Source organism: Saprolegnia diclina (assembly GCF_000281045.1).
Source record: "Saprolegnia diclina VS20 unplaced genomic scaffold supercont1.105, whole genome shotgun sequence".
NCBI lineage: Eukaryota > Oomycota > Saprolegniomycetes > Saprolegniales > Saprolegniaceae > Saprolegnia > Saprolegnia diclina.
The window spans coordinates 135107-149439 of record NW_008246172.1 but is presented as its reverse complement, the minus strand read 5'-3'; the positions used below and the strand labels follow the sequence as shown (position 1 = coordinate 149439).

General features: G+C 60.1%; 6 protein-coding genes across 6 annotated transcripts in view; 2 read left to right on the top strand and 4 right to left on the bottom strand.

Moving 5' to 3' along the window:
• Positions 1–963, bottom strand: part of SDRG_15923 (hypothetical protein) — a gene marked incomplete at its 3' end in the record, with an annotated part of 1204 nt that extends 241 nt beyond the window's left edge. Inside the window, exons 1-2 of the mRNA XM_008622109.1 lie at positions 426–963; positions 16–373 (exon numbers count right to left, since the gene is read on the bottom strand). Coding sequence (XP_008620331.1) covers positions 16–373; positions 426–882 — 815 coding nt within the window. The 5' untranslated portion in view covers positions 883–963. The remainder of the gene's footprint in view (positions 1–15; positions 374–425) is intronic.
• Positions 964–1461: 498 nt separating this feature from the next.
• Positions 1462–2578, top strand: SDRG_15922 (hypothetical protein). The gene has a single exon (XM_008622108.1). The coding sequence runs from the start codon at positions 1550–1552 to the stop codon at positions 2516–2518; it is 969 nt and encodes a 322-aa protein (XP_008620330.1). The 5' UTR covers positions 1462–1549; the 3' UTR covers positions 2519–2578.
• Positions 2579–3426: 848 nt separating this feature from the next.
• SDRG_15921 (hypothetical protein) lies at positions 3427–6455 on the bottom strand. Its single transcript, XM_008622107.1, has one exon. The coding sequence runs from the start codon at positions 6425–6427 to the stop codon at positions 3455–3457; it is 2973 nt and encodes a 990-aa protein (XP_008620329.1). The 5' UTR covers positions 6428–6455; the 3' UTR covers positions 3427–3454.
• A 961-nt stretch (positions 6456–7416) lies between these two features.
• SDRG_15920 (hypothetical protein) lies at positions 7417–10493 on the top strand. Its single transcript, XM_008622106.1, has one exon. The coding sequence runs from the start codon at positions 7439–7441 to the stop codon at positions 10391–10393; it is 2955 nt and encodes a 984-aa protein (XP_008620328.1). The 5' UTR covers positions 7417–7438; the 3' UTR covers positions 10394–10493.
• Positions 10494–10616: 123 nt separating this feature from the next.
• SDRG_15919 (hypothetical protein) lies at positions 10617–13183 on the bottom strand. Its single transcript, XM_008622105.1, has 17 exons — positions 13026–13183; positions 12938–12981; positions 12814–12888; positions 12718–12762; positions 12622–12675; positions 12479–12580; positions 12308–12430; positions 12186–12257; positions 11993–12142; positions 11884–11943; positions 11606–11839; positions 11467–11553; positions 11298–11419; positions 11101–11251; positions 10980–11051; positions 10857–10920; positions 10617–10807 (listed from the first exon to the last, which is right to left on the bottom strand). The coding sequence occupies exons 1-17, from the start codon at positions 13126–13128 to the stop codon at positions 10680–10682; spliced, it is 1686 nt and encodes a 561-aa protein (XP_008620327.1). The 5' UTR covers positions 13129–13183; the 3' UTR covers positions 10617–10679.
• Positions 13184–13291: 108 nt separating this feature from the next.
• Positions 13292–14058, bottom strand: SDRG_15918 (hypothetical protein). The gene is made up of 3 exons (XM_008622104.1): positions 13763–14058; positions 13636–13712; positions 13292–13585 (listed from the first exon to the last, which is right to left on the bottom strand). Exons 1-3 carry the CDS (start codon positions 14024–14026, stop codon positions 13414–13416), a joined length of 513 nt encoding a protein of 170 aa, XP_008620326.1. The 5' UTR covers positions 14027–14058; the 3' UTR covers positions 13292–13413.
• Between the last annotated feature and the right edge of the window lie 275 nt (positions 14059–14333).

Genomic DNA, 14333 nt, shown 5'->3' with positions numbered 1-14333 from the left:
GGCGAATGCATCGACGTCGGCGACGTTGGTTCGCCAAACTGGTTGAGAAGCGAGACGCGTGGCGCGTCGGGTGCCGCCTCCTGCAGCAAAAAGTCCGAGAGGAACTCGGCGCAGTCGCTGGACGTTTTGCCGTAAAACTGCAGCGGGCGAATGAAGAGCGTTCGAACAAACCACGGCATCTCGGTGCCCCAGTTGGTCGAGACAAACCCTGGCGCTGTGTGCGCAAAAGCCACCGCCGCGTTCGCCGGGTCGGCCGCGAACGCGTCGAGCATCAAATCGTTGTAGAAGCCGCAGGCGTTTGCAGCATTGCTCAGCGAGTAGTGCGTCTTGAGGTCCGGGTCGTCGCGGAACTTGTGGTACGGCGAGTGCACGCCTATGTACAACAATGTCATCGCAACAGCAGACTAGGAGATGCAAAACACTACCAGCGCTAAAGACCGAGAGCACACGTGGCGCCCGAGGCGACTGCCGCAGCAGCGGGAGGAACTCGCGCGTGAGCGCCATGCGACTGTAGTAGTGCAGCGCCATCTTCTGGTCGAGACCCTCGCTCGTCTCGGTGCGGCCTTGGATCGTCGAGATGCCTTGCGTGCACACGAGTCGGTCGAGGCGTGGGAACTGCGACGAGAGACCGTGGATGTTGGCCATGCACTGGGCGTCGAGCGGCAGGAAGCTGTGGTCGCCGCTAGGGTGCGATGTGTGCAGCGCATCGACGACGTCGCGACCGCGCTCGGCGTTGCGCCCGGCGACGACCACGTTGAAGTGGGCTTTGGCGAGGCGGTGCGCAATGGCCTCGCCAATGCCGGACGTAGCGCCAACGACGAGCGCCGTGCACCCGGTAAAGTTGGCGCCCGCGTTGCGCGCCGCGACGGCTTGAAGACGCATGCTATCGTAAAAGGCAAAGTGCCCACGGACACTACCTTCGTTCACCTGGCGTCGCGACGGTTCTAAAAGAACGCAACGACGCAGGAGAAGCCAACATAAACGCGCCACATCATGCCACGACATCTGATTCGCTGATCCGCATACCCAGCAGCTGCGCTGTCAAGCGCGGTACTTGCGACCTGTTTGCCAAGACGGCTTGCGCTTCCATCATGAGCATCACGGCAATCGACGAAATATGCCACGGTATGGACCCTGGGACGCCTTTGTACACGGGGAGCAATGTCATGCGCGCACGTCGTCGAATGTTGCGTGCGATTAGTCAATTCGCGTGTCTTTGCTGAATGCCAACCGCAGTGTCTAGCCGCCGGTGTGGTGGCGCACCTGTTTGATCGCTCTTGCGTCAAAATATCTTATTGGCGTTGTAGTCCTGCCGTGGGCGCGGTGCAATGGTCCAAGCGACGACGTGTGGTGCAGGTTGCGTGGAACTAGTCGATCACATTGCCGTTTGACGATCCCACCAATCCGCGACGTCCATGGACGCTACGTGCACTCTGATTGGTACACATCATTTTGGATTGAGTCAACGAGGACGCCTGTGTTTATCGAGACGCGGTCGCAGACTAATCACCGCGACCCAACAGTATTGTTTCGGATCGCATTTTGGCTTATGAAGCGGTCGCACCAGCTCTTCGTCGCATCGACCCTCGTCCTCGGCCTCTCGATCGCCTACAACTCGTACACCTCGTCCATGAAGCTCAGTGTCCTCCAAGCGCGCAACGCCGGCGCCGCCTTTCCGGGGCTCCAGGCAATGGTGGTCGGCGGCACGTCGGGCATTGGCGAGGCCATCGCGCGGCGCCTCGCGCAAGCTCAGTTTGACGTTGTCATTGTCGGGCGCAACGCGGCGCGCGGCCAGGCGATTGTCGAGGCCATGCAAGCCTCGCACCCGACGGGCACGTATGCGTTTCTGCCGCTGGACGCGCAGTACGTCAAGAACATCCATGGACTCTCGTCGCAGTTTCCGCGACTCGACCGCCTCGTGCTCACGCAGGGTATCGCAACGATCCAAGGCCGCACCGAGACAAGCGAGGGCCTCGACCAGAAGATGGCGCTGCACTACTACAGTCGCATGGCGTTCATCCAGGAGTTTTTGCCCGTGCTTCGCTCCTCGGGCCATACGCCACGCGTCCTCTCAGTGCTCAGCGGCGGCGTGCACAAGCCGTACGCCAAGCTACTGGACGACGTCGAGCTCAAGGAGAACTACTCGCTCCAGAACGCCGCCGACGCCGCCGGGTATTACAACGACCTTATGCTCGACGCATTTGCGGACGACGCCACCAACAACAACATTGCGTTTGGCCACGCAGCGCCGGGCTTTGTCGCGACCAATTGGGGCACCGAGATGCCGTGGGCCATCCGCATGCTGCTCAAGCCGCTCAAAACGTTTGCGAAATCGTCGGCCGACTGCGGCGAGTACATGGCCGACTTTTTGATCGCGGACCAAGCGCCGACGACCGGCTTCCACGTCCTCGACCAGTACGGAGATGCTGGGAAGGTGACGAACGCGCACACGCCGGCGGCCAAGTCCTTCTTGAAGGACCACACGCTCGCGCTGCTGGAGCGCATCTACGGAGCCTAAGAAGCTATGATAAATGCGACCGTTGTATGTATTTTTCTTCTGTTGTGCTGTTGTGTGTTTCAATGTCTTGATATGTCAACTCGAGGGCAACGCCATTTGTTTCGGGTTACCTCGCAATACGAACGGCTGCGTTTGGAAACACCCAAGAGGCACGACACCTTGTTCGAATAATTGTTAACGAATCGTGACTCATCCAACCACTGCTGGTCGGTGGCCCGTATTGGTCACGAGCAGCAGCTGGCCGTTCGACTGCGTCACCTACGCGGTGCCGAAATGCGTTGGCACCGGCGACGTCGACGCACGCAGCGTCGTGCTTCCGCTGATAGCACTTGATGCCGACCTCACATGTACGCTGTTTGAGTAATTCCGACCACGCTGGTCGTTAAATATGTTGAAGCTGGCCAAGCTGACTTGCGTGGGCGTCGGTTTGGCGTCCACGCCCCACATGCCAGAGTTGTCCGCTGCGGTCCAGGTGAAGAACGCCCCGTGCAACTTGACCTCGATCAACGCACACCCAACAGGCGCTGACGCAGGCGGCGGTGTGATTGTTTGGGTTGTCAGGTCTGAGGCTGGTCGGTGCCGATGGCGACGGCAGCGAGGAAGCTGCCGAGAAGCGCTCGCCGAGAAAGCATAGCCCACTGCATGTGTTGCTAGCAAATGGAATAATGCAAAAATGACGCATACACGAAACTGGTCACCAAGAGTACTAGCACATGAACCCAGTTGAGGCTATGCACTCTTGGTAGCTCTCTTGGTGCTCACTGACTCACCACCCGCATAGCATCAAAAGTCGCGCCAGATTCTGCCCGTCTAGTGTGCTCAGTGCCCACCGTCCAGAATCAAGAACATCAAACTGCGCCTTCGCGCCAGTGCTCGTCTGCACGCAGGCAAAATCTTGAATCAGAAAACACGCAACTCGTTCATCTATACAAAAATCTACCAGTCGGCGCCGCGGTGCGCAGCATACAGGTGGGCGTACGTGGCGGTGCCCGACTCGCACGCTTCGAGGCAGATCCAGCAAAAGTGCTGACCGCAATTGCACGTCATGTGATTGCAGCCGCCGTCCTTCTCGATGCGCACGGTGCAGCGCGGACATCGCTTGAATTGCTTCATGTCCTCTGCAGTCGCTTCCACCACTGGTGTCGGTGCCAACGACACCTCGATCGCACGGTGGGCCGCGACACAATCTGCGCATGAAAAGTCAAAAATCTCGGTCGGCGGCGCCTCGACGCACGCGCGGTCGGCCATGAATTTGACGCCATAGCACGCGAGGCACCAGCCGTAGTAAACATCCGGACGCCACTGCGGACGTCGGTGGCCTGTCGTCACTGCGCACGCTTGCCGATTGAAGCGCAACAGAACGTCGAGCGTCGGGTCTTGGCGGCAAAACGGACACGTGAGGTGCGACGGCGACAGCAGGTGACCCGGTTGCGTCGCTCCGTACCAGGTCTGGAGACACGGCGTGCAGACGCGCGTCGGACACCGACCGCAGGCGCTCTGGAGACCGGGCAACGGTACGTCGTTGTAGCAGAGGTGGCACGCCTCGGTGAGATCGCCGTGGTCGAGATAGGCGGCGAGATCGGTGCACAGCGCCGACGCCTGCAAAATGACTTTGCCGTTGCACCACAGCGTCGATGTCGTCGCATCGTCGTCACTGTCGATCGATTGCCGACGCGGACCAAAGAGGAGTTTGGTGTACTGTGTGGCGAGGGCGAAGTAGTTGCGCGTGCGGTCGAACACGAGGTCCACGAACGCCGACGCTTTCTTTGGCTTGGACCATTGCACGAGGCGCGCGAGGCTCGGGTTCGCTTTGAAGAGCGACTCGATGGTCGCCGGCACCACCGACGTTGTCGCCGTCGGTGTCGTTGTACACACGGCGCAGTGCCATGCCGCGTTGCTCTTTTGCTTGGCGGCGTAGAGACCCGCCGGATCGAGCAGCTGGTTGTGGCAGGATGTGCACTCGGTGACCGGAATCTTGTCGTGTTTGGTGTGCTGTCGGCAGTAGTGGCACTTGGGCGCGATCGATAGATCGTCGACACACACCACGGCGTACAAGGCGAGGCATCGTGAGCACTGGACGCGGCGCGACTGACCAACGGGTGCCGCGGCCGCCCGGTGCCGCGCCATCGCACCGGCGACGCCGTCCGTGACGCACAGCGCGCACTTGGTTCGCGACACCATGAGCGAAAAACTCACAAAGACGCCACACGAATGGCACTGGGCCATGTCGTCCGGGCGCCACGTCATCTTGTCGGGAATGAACCCAACGGCGACGTCGACCGCCTTGGTCGCTGCGAGCCGCAGTCGGTACATGGTGTGCAAGACGTCGTAAACGTGCGCTTCGTCGCTGGTCAAGAAGGCGCGGCCACGGTGCAAGAGCTTGATAAAGTCGAGCGAGACGATTTCCGGGTGCATGTCCAACCGATCCAAGTGCAACCAGTGGCCGCGCTTGGCGTCGAGGTGCGCGCGTGCCCGGTGCGCGAGAAGACGGTGGTCCGAGAGCGCGCAAAGAAGCGCGAGCACCATGGCACCGGTACTCGAGAAGGCCATGCCTGGACTGAGCAGGTGCGGGAGGCACCCAAAGAGGTCGGCGTCCGAGACGTCGACGGGGAGGTACAGGGGCGCACCGTCGTCTAGCACCATGGCGTCTATCGGGACCATTGCAACCCACTGCAGCTGCGTGAGCAGCGTCTGGACTTGCTGGAGCGCTCCCCGACGCGGCGCCCGCGCAAGCGACCGCAGCGCCTCCGTGTCAATCGTGTTCAAATCGACACCGGCGTCCAAAACGTAGTAGCCACCGGCGGTCGACGCCGACGCGACCACGCCTCGAATGCGCTCGGTGGCGTCTCTGGCATCAGCGATCCACGCCTGGAGTTGACGCCGGCCGTCACCGTCAAGACCTGGCACGCACTGCGAGAGCCGCGTCGTCAAGGCTTTGAGGCGCGGGTCGAGGCGCCGACTGCACACGAGCGACCAGAGCTTGCCAACAATCGGGTTGTACGTCACGGCGAGCACAAGAGACGGCGTGAAGAGCACCTTGAGTACGTTGTAGACCATGACTTGGTACGTCTCGTCGCACCGGAAGCGGTCGGGCAGCGCGTCGAGGTCTTGTTGGAGCGCCTGCAGCGAAGCAAACGCAAACGGCCGCGTCGACGTCGTGAGCGAGAAGAGGTCGGGCAAGTCGTTCTCGGACGGCAGCGACAACGTACGGCCGTAGTGCGTCGTCTGCTTGTGGTAGACGTCTGTGATGGCAAACTTGGCGCTAAGTGCAAACGGTTGGTCCATGAGCTGCAATAGGAGACCCATCGACGCCTCTGTGATCATGTTGGTGCTCACATCGTCCAGTACGATGAGCGGCCCCAAGAGCGCGTAAAAGACGCCTGACGTTGCCGTGCTCGTGATCTTTTTGTGAAACGTAAAAATGTGCGCGTCCCCAAGGGCGTCTCGCAGCTCGAACCAGTCGGCGCCTCCATGATAGAGCCGGTTGGCAGCAATCGCGGCGGCTTCGCGGGCCTGGAAGCGAGACGCTGTCGCGCGGTGGTGCGGCGGCGCATCCGTGTAGAGCAAAACGACGGCGGTTCCCGCCGTGCGCATCGCACACACTTGATTGAGTGCTGTTTTGACAGCCTCGGGGTGGTCGCCGCCGCCCGACGCCTGCAGCTTGGAGACAAACGTGATCATGTCGTGGTTGGTGTGCGTGCGCTGGCTGCAGTAGGTGACGACGTCGTTGCCATCGCAATAGTCCTTGTACGACACAATGTGCAATGTGAGGCGGCCATGGAAGAGCACTTTGGTCAGCGCAAAGATCTGGCGCAGTGTGCTGTTGAGGGACGCGACGTAGGTCCCCATGGAGGCCGTTGTGTCGCAGACGAGGAAGAGGTCGATGGTATTGTCTATCGCCACCGCCATCGATGTAAGCCTGCAACTGTGCGCCGTGGACGTCGAATTGAAAGTGGGAAATAGCATCGTTGACAACCGTTTGGCCAACACTTGCACGATACAAAGACGGCGCGTACCCATGGCGCGTACCTCAGCCTATTGGCCGGCAGAAGGCGTCGCTGCGCTGAGTGAAGGTGGTTTAGCAACGAATATTTTACATGTTCTGCAGTCTTTTGTGACATTTTCTCGCGCAGCTTCCCAAGCTTGCACGACTCGAACCGAGTACGATGACATGCTACGGGCTCGGCCGTCCCAAGAAGCTCGGTATTAGCTCGGTATTAGTAGGCCGGCAATAGGCAGGAGAGCACTTCAAATTATGTTTCTCTGAGCTTTTTGCACAAGTGACGACGTGCTGGCAGATTGTACAAATACCCGGTTGAAGCATCCTGGTGACAATGGCCCGCAGACAAGCTGTGCCTGGCCGCGCCATGTACAGTGTATGATGTGTGATTGGACAAAATGAATTAGATTTCAGCATTCTTATTGGTCAAGCGAAGAAAATATGCAGTGCGCCATGGCCGATGCCAAAGGACGCCCAGGATCTGGCCCGAGATGTCCTCGAACCGCAATAAACTTCCCTTCTGACACCATCCTGACGAGCCCCCTCTCAACCAACCTGGTTCGGGAGCCTGGCGCCTGTCGTCCGGAGTTTTTTCGGTGTTGGCCCATGGAGCACCATCACTACAAGTGCACACTTCGACACGATATTCTGCGTCATTTTCTTGTGGTTTGTTCCTGCGAGTCAATGCCGCGCACGTTCTGTTCGTCGAACGAAGTGCGTCCGCACGGCAGTCCATCTTCAACGCCATGACGTGGCAGCACCTCCGTTCACCAAATGGTCAAGTTGAGTGAAGGTAGTCACGGCGCGAGTGAAGGTTGCTTCCCGCACCATCGATCTGCGCACAATGAACGGTGCCCGAGCCTCGCTGACACTCGAGTTCATTTACCATTTGCCTTTCCTTCAAGCAGCAGCAGCCAACCATGGAGCCGCACGCCGAAGCCGAGCCGTCGACATTCGAGAAGCGCCCGGTCGTCGACCTCTTCCTCGTCTGCGACACCACCGGATCCATGGGTTCGTACGTGGCGTCGCTCAGCAGCACGATCAACCAAGTGTTTGCACTCACGGAGCTCCTCTTCAACGGCCGCCTCAAGCTTCATGTCGTGTCGTACAAGGACTACTGCGACGACGCCGCCGTCTTGACGAGCGTCGGGCAGCGCACGCACTCGAACGACGAGATCAAGACGTTCGTCGCCAAGCTCCGCCCGAGCGGTGGCGGGGACTACCCGGAGGCCGTCAAGACCGCTCTCAACGCCGTCGTTGCCACCATCAACGCGGTCCAGGCCACCGATGCGGTCGTCTTCTTGTACACGGATGCGCCGCCGCACCACCCGGCCACGACGTCCGCGTACTTGAAGCAAGAAGTCGCAGCGATTGCCGGTAACCCGGCGTACACCGCCGGAAGCGACTGGTTTGGGATTCAAAAGACGCTGCAGTCCAAGCGTGTCCCGGTGTACACGTTTCATTCGAACCACTACACGCCGGAGGCGACGATGTCGTCTGCCGTCTTCTACGCCCTCTTGGGTCCCGTGACCGTCCTGACGTCACGGACGCCGACGATGATCACAAAGTCGACGATTGGTCTCCTCCTCCAGCTCATGGGCCAGGACTTTGCGTGCGCGGACGAGTTGCGCGTCACCAACATCTCGCGCACCGGCGTGCACTTGGACCCGACGTTCACGGCCGAGAAGGAAACGCAGCTTGGCAGCATTCACGGTCTGACTTCGTCCACCCAGCCGTTTTCGTTCGAGTCGCATGCTAGCATGGTCGAAGACCTCGGTCAGCTCCCCGTGCTCTTCAAGTCCAACGAGGCTTTCCGCAACTTGGTCTACGCAACGTTTACAGAGGTGTTTACGCCCGAGAACGTCCTGTCGCTGACGTACAACCCGGTACTCGGGAAGCTCTGGCGCCTCGTGTGTGGTCGTCGCCTCGACGAGCGCCTTCAGACTCTCTCGACGCAGCTCTCGACGTGCATCCCGGCGCTCAGCGAGACTGATAAGCGCCAGGTGCAGGAGTGGCTCGACGCGTCTCACGACAACAGTGACTTCATCCACGACACGCTTCGGGCGCTCCCGAGTGGCGCTAGCTACGTGCTCGAGGCAGCGGCGTTCTCGATCGACAAGGACGACGTCCGGTCACTCGCTCGGGCGCCCAACCCCGGCGTCCTTGCCGCCGTGCAGTCGCTTCTCACGCACTTGCGCATATACCCGTCGGTCGAGACAGCGATGGACGAGGCGTCCATCATGCATCTCCCAGAGACCATCTCGAACGAGCACCTCTTTTCGTTTCTGCCGCACTTGATTTTGCCCGGCACGACCTTTTCGACCAAGGGTGCAGCGGTCATGGCGCTCCTCTGCTGCCTCTCGGAGAACGCGCTTCTTGCGCAGCGCGCCGAGGCGTATCTGACGTCGATCCGCGGGCGCTGGATTCCGCTGGACAACGTCGTGGACTTTCCCGAGGTTCTCTCGCTCGAGTTTATCAAGCTGCTTTACCGCGGCCGCGCCTACTTGACCGAGAAGGAAGCGCGAATCTACACGCAGCTCTACCACGTGCACCGGCTCCGGCTCGCAGCCACCAAGGACGTCGATGTCACGCTCGGGTTTTCGCCGACCAAGACGCAGCTGTGGCCTGATACCAAGGTGCGCTGTGCTTCGTGCGGCGTCGACACGAGCTGCTCGCTCATGGTGACACCCGACATGTGCGCGCTCTGCTTTACATCGGGCGTCGAGGAAGCCAAGGCCATCCAGGCCAAGGCCGCCGTGCCCGGCGCCAACTCGCACCTCGTCGAGTGCCGGGGCTGCCACGGTCTGTACGCTGTCGTTCAAACCGACCTTCTCAACATTACGCCCAAGTGCTTCTACTGCCGCACCGGCGCCAAGCACAAGCCGGCGATGTACCACTGCAACGGGTGCTGGAACGACTTTGTCGACCCCGCCGGGCTCTACGCGGCCGTGCACCCCAACGCCTGCGCCGTGTGCACGGCGACGCCAGCGAAAGCCACCGCGCCGACGACGCTCACGCTGCAGGCGCTATTGACGGCCAACCCGGGTATCCTCGCCGACTTGCAGTGGACACGCCCGACGACCGCTGCGTCGTTTGCAGCCATGGCCTTCGACCGAACCATCAACTACTTCAAGATGTTTACGCTCAAACACGATCTGCTCTTCAGCGCCAAAGAGGCGACGAACCAAGCGCTAACAACGCAGGTGATCGTCGACGGCAAGCGAGTGCACAACGCCGACGCGCTCGTGGCGTCGATCCGCGACACGGTCGTGTCCGGGACGCTCAAGGACGTTTGCAACCTCTGCTTTGACGAGCTGACGCTGCCAGCGCTGACGTCGGCATGCGGACGCTGCAACACCAAGTGCTGCGAGCCGTGCCTGTCGCGGTGGTACGGCGCCGTGCAGCCGGGCAAAATGGTGCTCGCGTCCACCCTCGGGTGTCCGTTCTGCCGTCGCCAGCCGACGCTCGGTGTGCTCCGCAAGCACAACCGGCAGGCCTGTGCGCTCGTCGCGTCCAAAATGACGTGGCGCGCAGATATGTACTATGGCTGGTGCCTCGGCTGCTACAAGGTCAAGGAGCTCATCGAGCGCACGTGCGCGGTCGAGCCGCCGTACGACGTCGCGACGTTCCGCTGCACCGAGTGCGTCGCCGCGGCCACCGCCCGGGCTGCTACCACTGGTACGGTGACGCCCGTGACGGTGGCGTGCCCTGGCTGCTCTGTCGAGACGGAGAAGACAGGCGGCTGCAACCACATCACGTGCAACTGCGGCCAGCACTGGTGCTACGTGTGTGCCGCCGGCTTTGACTCGGCCGACGACGTCTACGAGCACCTCTACGCGACGCACCGCGGCATCTATGATTTTGACGACGAATAATTTTCACATGACAAAGTAAAAGGATACATAGTCTGCGTTTTCTCAGTTAATCTCAGTTAATATCAAGTGCTTCGAGCCCCTCACTCCCGCCAAAGCTCACGAGCGTCGACGTGTCTTTGCCTTTGACACCGGCTCCGCATACAATGGCCAGCTGCGGCTCACGACCAACTTGGAGCCCCTGACGCGCAACCAGCCGTGGGCGGTGGCCGTAGAGGAGTTGCGATTCGTTGAGAGATTTGCTTGTATTTTGTTAAACAATCGTTGCACCCAGGACGCTGCATGCGAATTACCACCCGTCAAAGTTGGAAAACGTTGTTGTCGCGGGGCGCTTGGCCTTTTTGGCCACGGGCGGCTCCGTGTCGGGCTTCTTTCGGGCCGCCACCGGGGCTTTTGGAAGGTACTTGCCGACGCCGCCTACGGAGCATCGAGACTAAGTTCTGGGAATCTCGACCATGCAGTCTACCTGGCGCGGCCGACGGGTCAATCTTGGGTAGCGCGACAACGTCCACGACGCCGTCGTAGGCCACCTAGAGCAGGCTACCGTCAGCGCCCTTCGACCTTACTTGCAACTTGAGATGCCACATACCCACTCGTCGCCGACCTTGACAACCGTGCCTTTCACGACAGGCGCCTCTTCCTTGCGCTTGAGCTCGAGCACCTGTGTTGTCACAAACTTATTGTCAGGCGCTACGGCAACGTCGACGCACCGTCGTGCCCAGCGCTGCCGCCGTATCGTACATCTTGAACGGGTTCTCAAACACGTGCACAGACGTGACGAGGATGCGGTCGTACGGCCGGTCCGACTTGTCGGTGGCGACGGCTTCGATCGCGTCCAGCACCTCGATACCGCCCACAACCCTAATGTGCATTGTTACATCCACTCGATACATTGATAGCTGGCTACCGGCCAAAGATGCTGTGCTTGTTGTCGAGGTACGTGCAGTCTTTGAACGTGATAAAGAACTGCGACCCGTTCGTGTTGACGCCCGAGTTGGCCATGCTCAGGAGGCCGCGCTCCGTATGCCGCTACAAATACGCCAACTTGATCCTGTCGGCAGCCTACGAAGACGTACGAGGCGGCTGTCGTACTCGTCGCGGAACGGTTTGCCCCAAATGGACTCACCGCCCCGACCAGTGCCCGTGGGATCGCCACCTTGCATCTAACAACAAAAGTCAAAACGCGCAAAATCGCAGATTCAGAAAAAGATATACCATAAAACCAGGAATGATGCGGTGAAATTCCGTGTTGTCGTAGTAGCCCTTCTCGCAGAGACTCAAAAAGTTGTCGCTCGTGCGGGGCACCATGTCGACGTCGATCTCGAGGTTGAGGACGCCCAGCGTCGTCGTGAGCCGGACGTAGCCCTTCTTCTTGAGCTGGCGGACCTCAGCCCAGCGCGCCTCGAGGACTTCCATCTCGGACGCGACGGCTTGCGCGTTGCGGGTCGTCTGCGAGCCATAAGACACCGATACCAACTACCGCCAAGTAGTACCGGGCCCAGCTCGGTCGACGTGAAGGACCGCGAGCACTCGCCCGCAGTAAAGCGCGAGTACTAGGAAAGAGGGCAGGATAAACCTCCTGCCGCTCGCCCATGAGTGTACCTGTAGCTTGCCGCCGTCGCCATCGACAACCGGCACCGGCTTGGTCGAGTGCGACACGTCGGCAATGATCTTCTCTTCCGCCGTGCGCTCGGCTTCACCCCGCCGAAGCTCGTCCTCACGCTGGCGCTTCTTTTGCTTGGACGCTTCCATCTATAACATTGGCTTAGGGGCGCAGGGCTGTCCTGCCACGTACCTCTTGAAGGATGCGGCTGGTCGCCGACGTCACGCGAATGTTGTTGAGCATCTCGGGCGTCGGGTTGGCCTTCTACGCGCGACGTGTGCGCACGGAATAATGAAGTAATAAGGAAGTCGTACCGTCTCGGCTTCCTTGGCCTTGCGGAAATGCTCAAAGTTCTCGATCTCACGGCCGCTAAAGTCGGTCGGGTCCTGGAGAATCAGAATGTCTTTGCGCTTGAAGGCCTCGCCCGACACCAAGTCCTAAACACCGCATTGCACCTTGTCTCAGAGAGCCCACGCATGTCGTACGGTCCAGTTCTTAGCCTTGATGTTGAGCTCGTCGATGGCCTCGTAGGCGTACACGTTGCCGGACGTGGCGACAGCGGCGATCTTGGTGCTGTTGGTAAAGACCTATAGCAGGCGTCAGATACGCTGCATGCAATGGCGGCTACCTTGTACGTCACGGGGCAAAAGTACTCGCCCGAGGCGTTCTTGTGGAAGCGCAGCTAGTACACGCGATGGGCACCAGCTCAACGACGACGACGCACCTTGATGAGGTCCTTGACCGCGAGCGGCTGGCCCGTCACAGGATTCTACGTCGTGGGCATGAGCACGCTGCGCCGAGAGCCTGCGCCGAAGCGTACGATGTTGTGTTCCTTGACGTAGGGGATGACGGCCTCAATGTCAAAGAGGTGGCCTTCGCGCGTGCACACGGGGTTCTATGTCCCAAGCGCTCTAGCGTCGAAGGGCTATGCAGCAGCAGCGTACCTCGAAGGGCTTGAGCGAGATCGAGCAGCAGTCAAACGGCAGGCCTAGGCACATAGGTCAGCGCCCGCGTGACCGCCATGGCACGTACGTCGGTAAGCACGCCGGACCTCTTCCTTCTTGCCGCCGTAGAGGTACTTGTGCTCCGAGGCCGTGATGAACATGCGGTCCTTGCTGTGCTGGTTCTTCCCCATGGTGCTGCCGCGTCCCTTGCTTCCGTGGTCCTGGCACCAAACTCGAAAAGTCCGCTGTTTTACCGGAATTATACGGGAAGGACGAAACTTTCCCGCAAATTGCCGCTGGATTGCGCGAGACAGTACACGTCACGATACGACGACCCAGCTCGACGACGACGGATGCAAGGACCAAGATGAGGAAGAGAACTGCTTCATCATCATCATATGTACATTCATTATACTCGTACGACAAGGCTCCAGTCTCTACATACATGGTCCCTCTTCGACGCTCTACTATGATGCCTAGTTCTCCGCGAGGAACTTCTTGGGCTTGCAAGCACGCTTGTGGCCAGCCTTCCAGTCCTCGGTCTGGCACTCCTTGGAGCAGTAGCGCACCGAGATGCAGCGGGCGCACGACGTCGTCGCGTCCTTGCCGCACGCATAGCACTCGTGGCCCGTAATGTGCTTGACAAAGCTAGCATGAAAATGAGTCCATGAGCCGTCCTGCAATGGCTTGGCGCGTACCCAAGCTTGCGCAAGTCCTTCCACGTCTCGCTCGGCTCGGCGCTTGTCTGTGTGTGGTACATATCGCAGAAGCCGCGCTACAAAGTGTCGATAAGCCAAATGCCAGACTTCGCCGACGAGGGCGTACCTGGGTCAGGCCCTTGTTCTCGTCGCAGTCAAAGTACATGTGGATCTCGTTGAGCTCCTGCTCCGTGAAGCCCTTGCCGTCGTTGCAGGCCTTGCTAAAGTTGTTGAGCTGCTCCGACGTCAGCGCGTTCGTGCCCTCCGAGTACTTTTGGAAGATGCGCTTGAGCGCATGCGCGAACGGGCCCGTGAGCTCGCCCTTCTCGTTGATGAGGAGCGTCTTGGCGGGGTCGGCCTCGGCCTTGGCGGCAGTCTTCTTGCTGGGCATCTCTTCTTGTCGTGGTCGAAATCGAAAATGGCCCAACCCGTATTGCGGCCACACCCTGCACCACGTGGCCGCTGACCCAGACCTCTACATATTGATATATTGGTCGATTGCATATTCAAGTGCGACGTCGCTTCTTGCCGCGGGGGGCGCCAAACCTCTGACATGTAATACTCGCAAGATCCAGTGCTCGAAGATCGCAGTCAGTCGGTTCGCCGAGGCGGTGCTGGTTCGATGTGGCTGCCGCGTGGACGCCGAACGCGCGTCACACGACAGCATCCACGACTTCAAGTCAGGCGGCTCTCCAAGC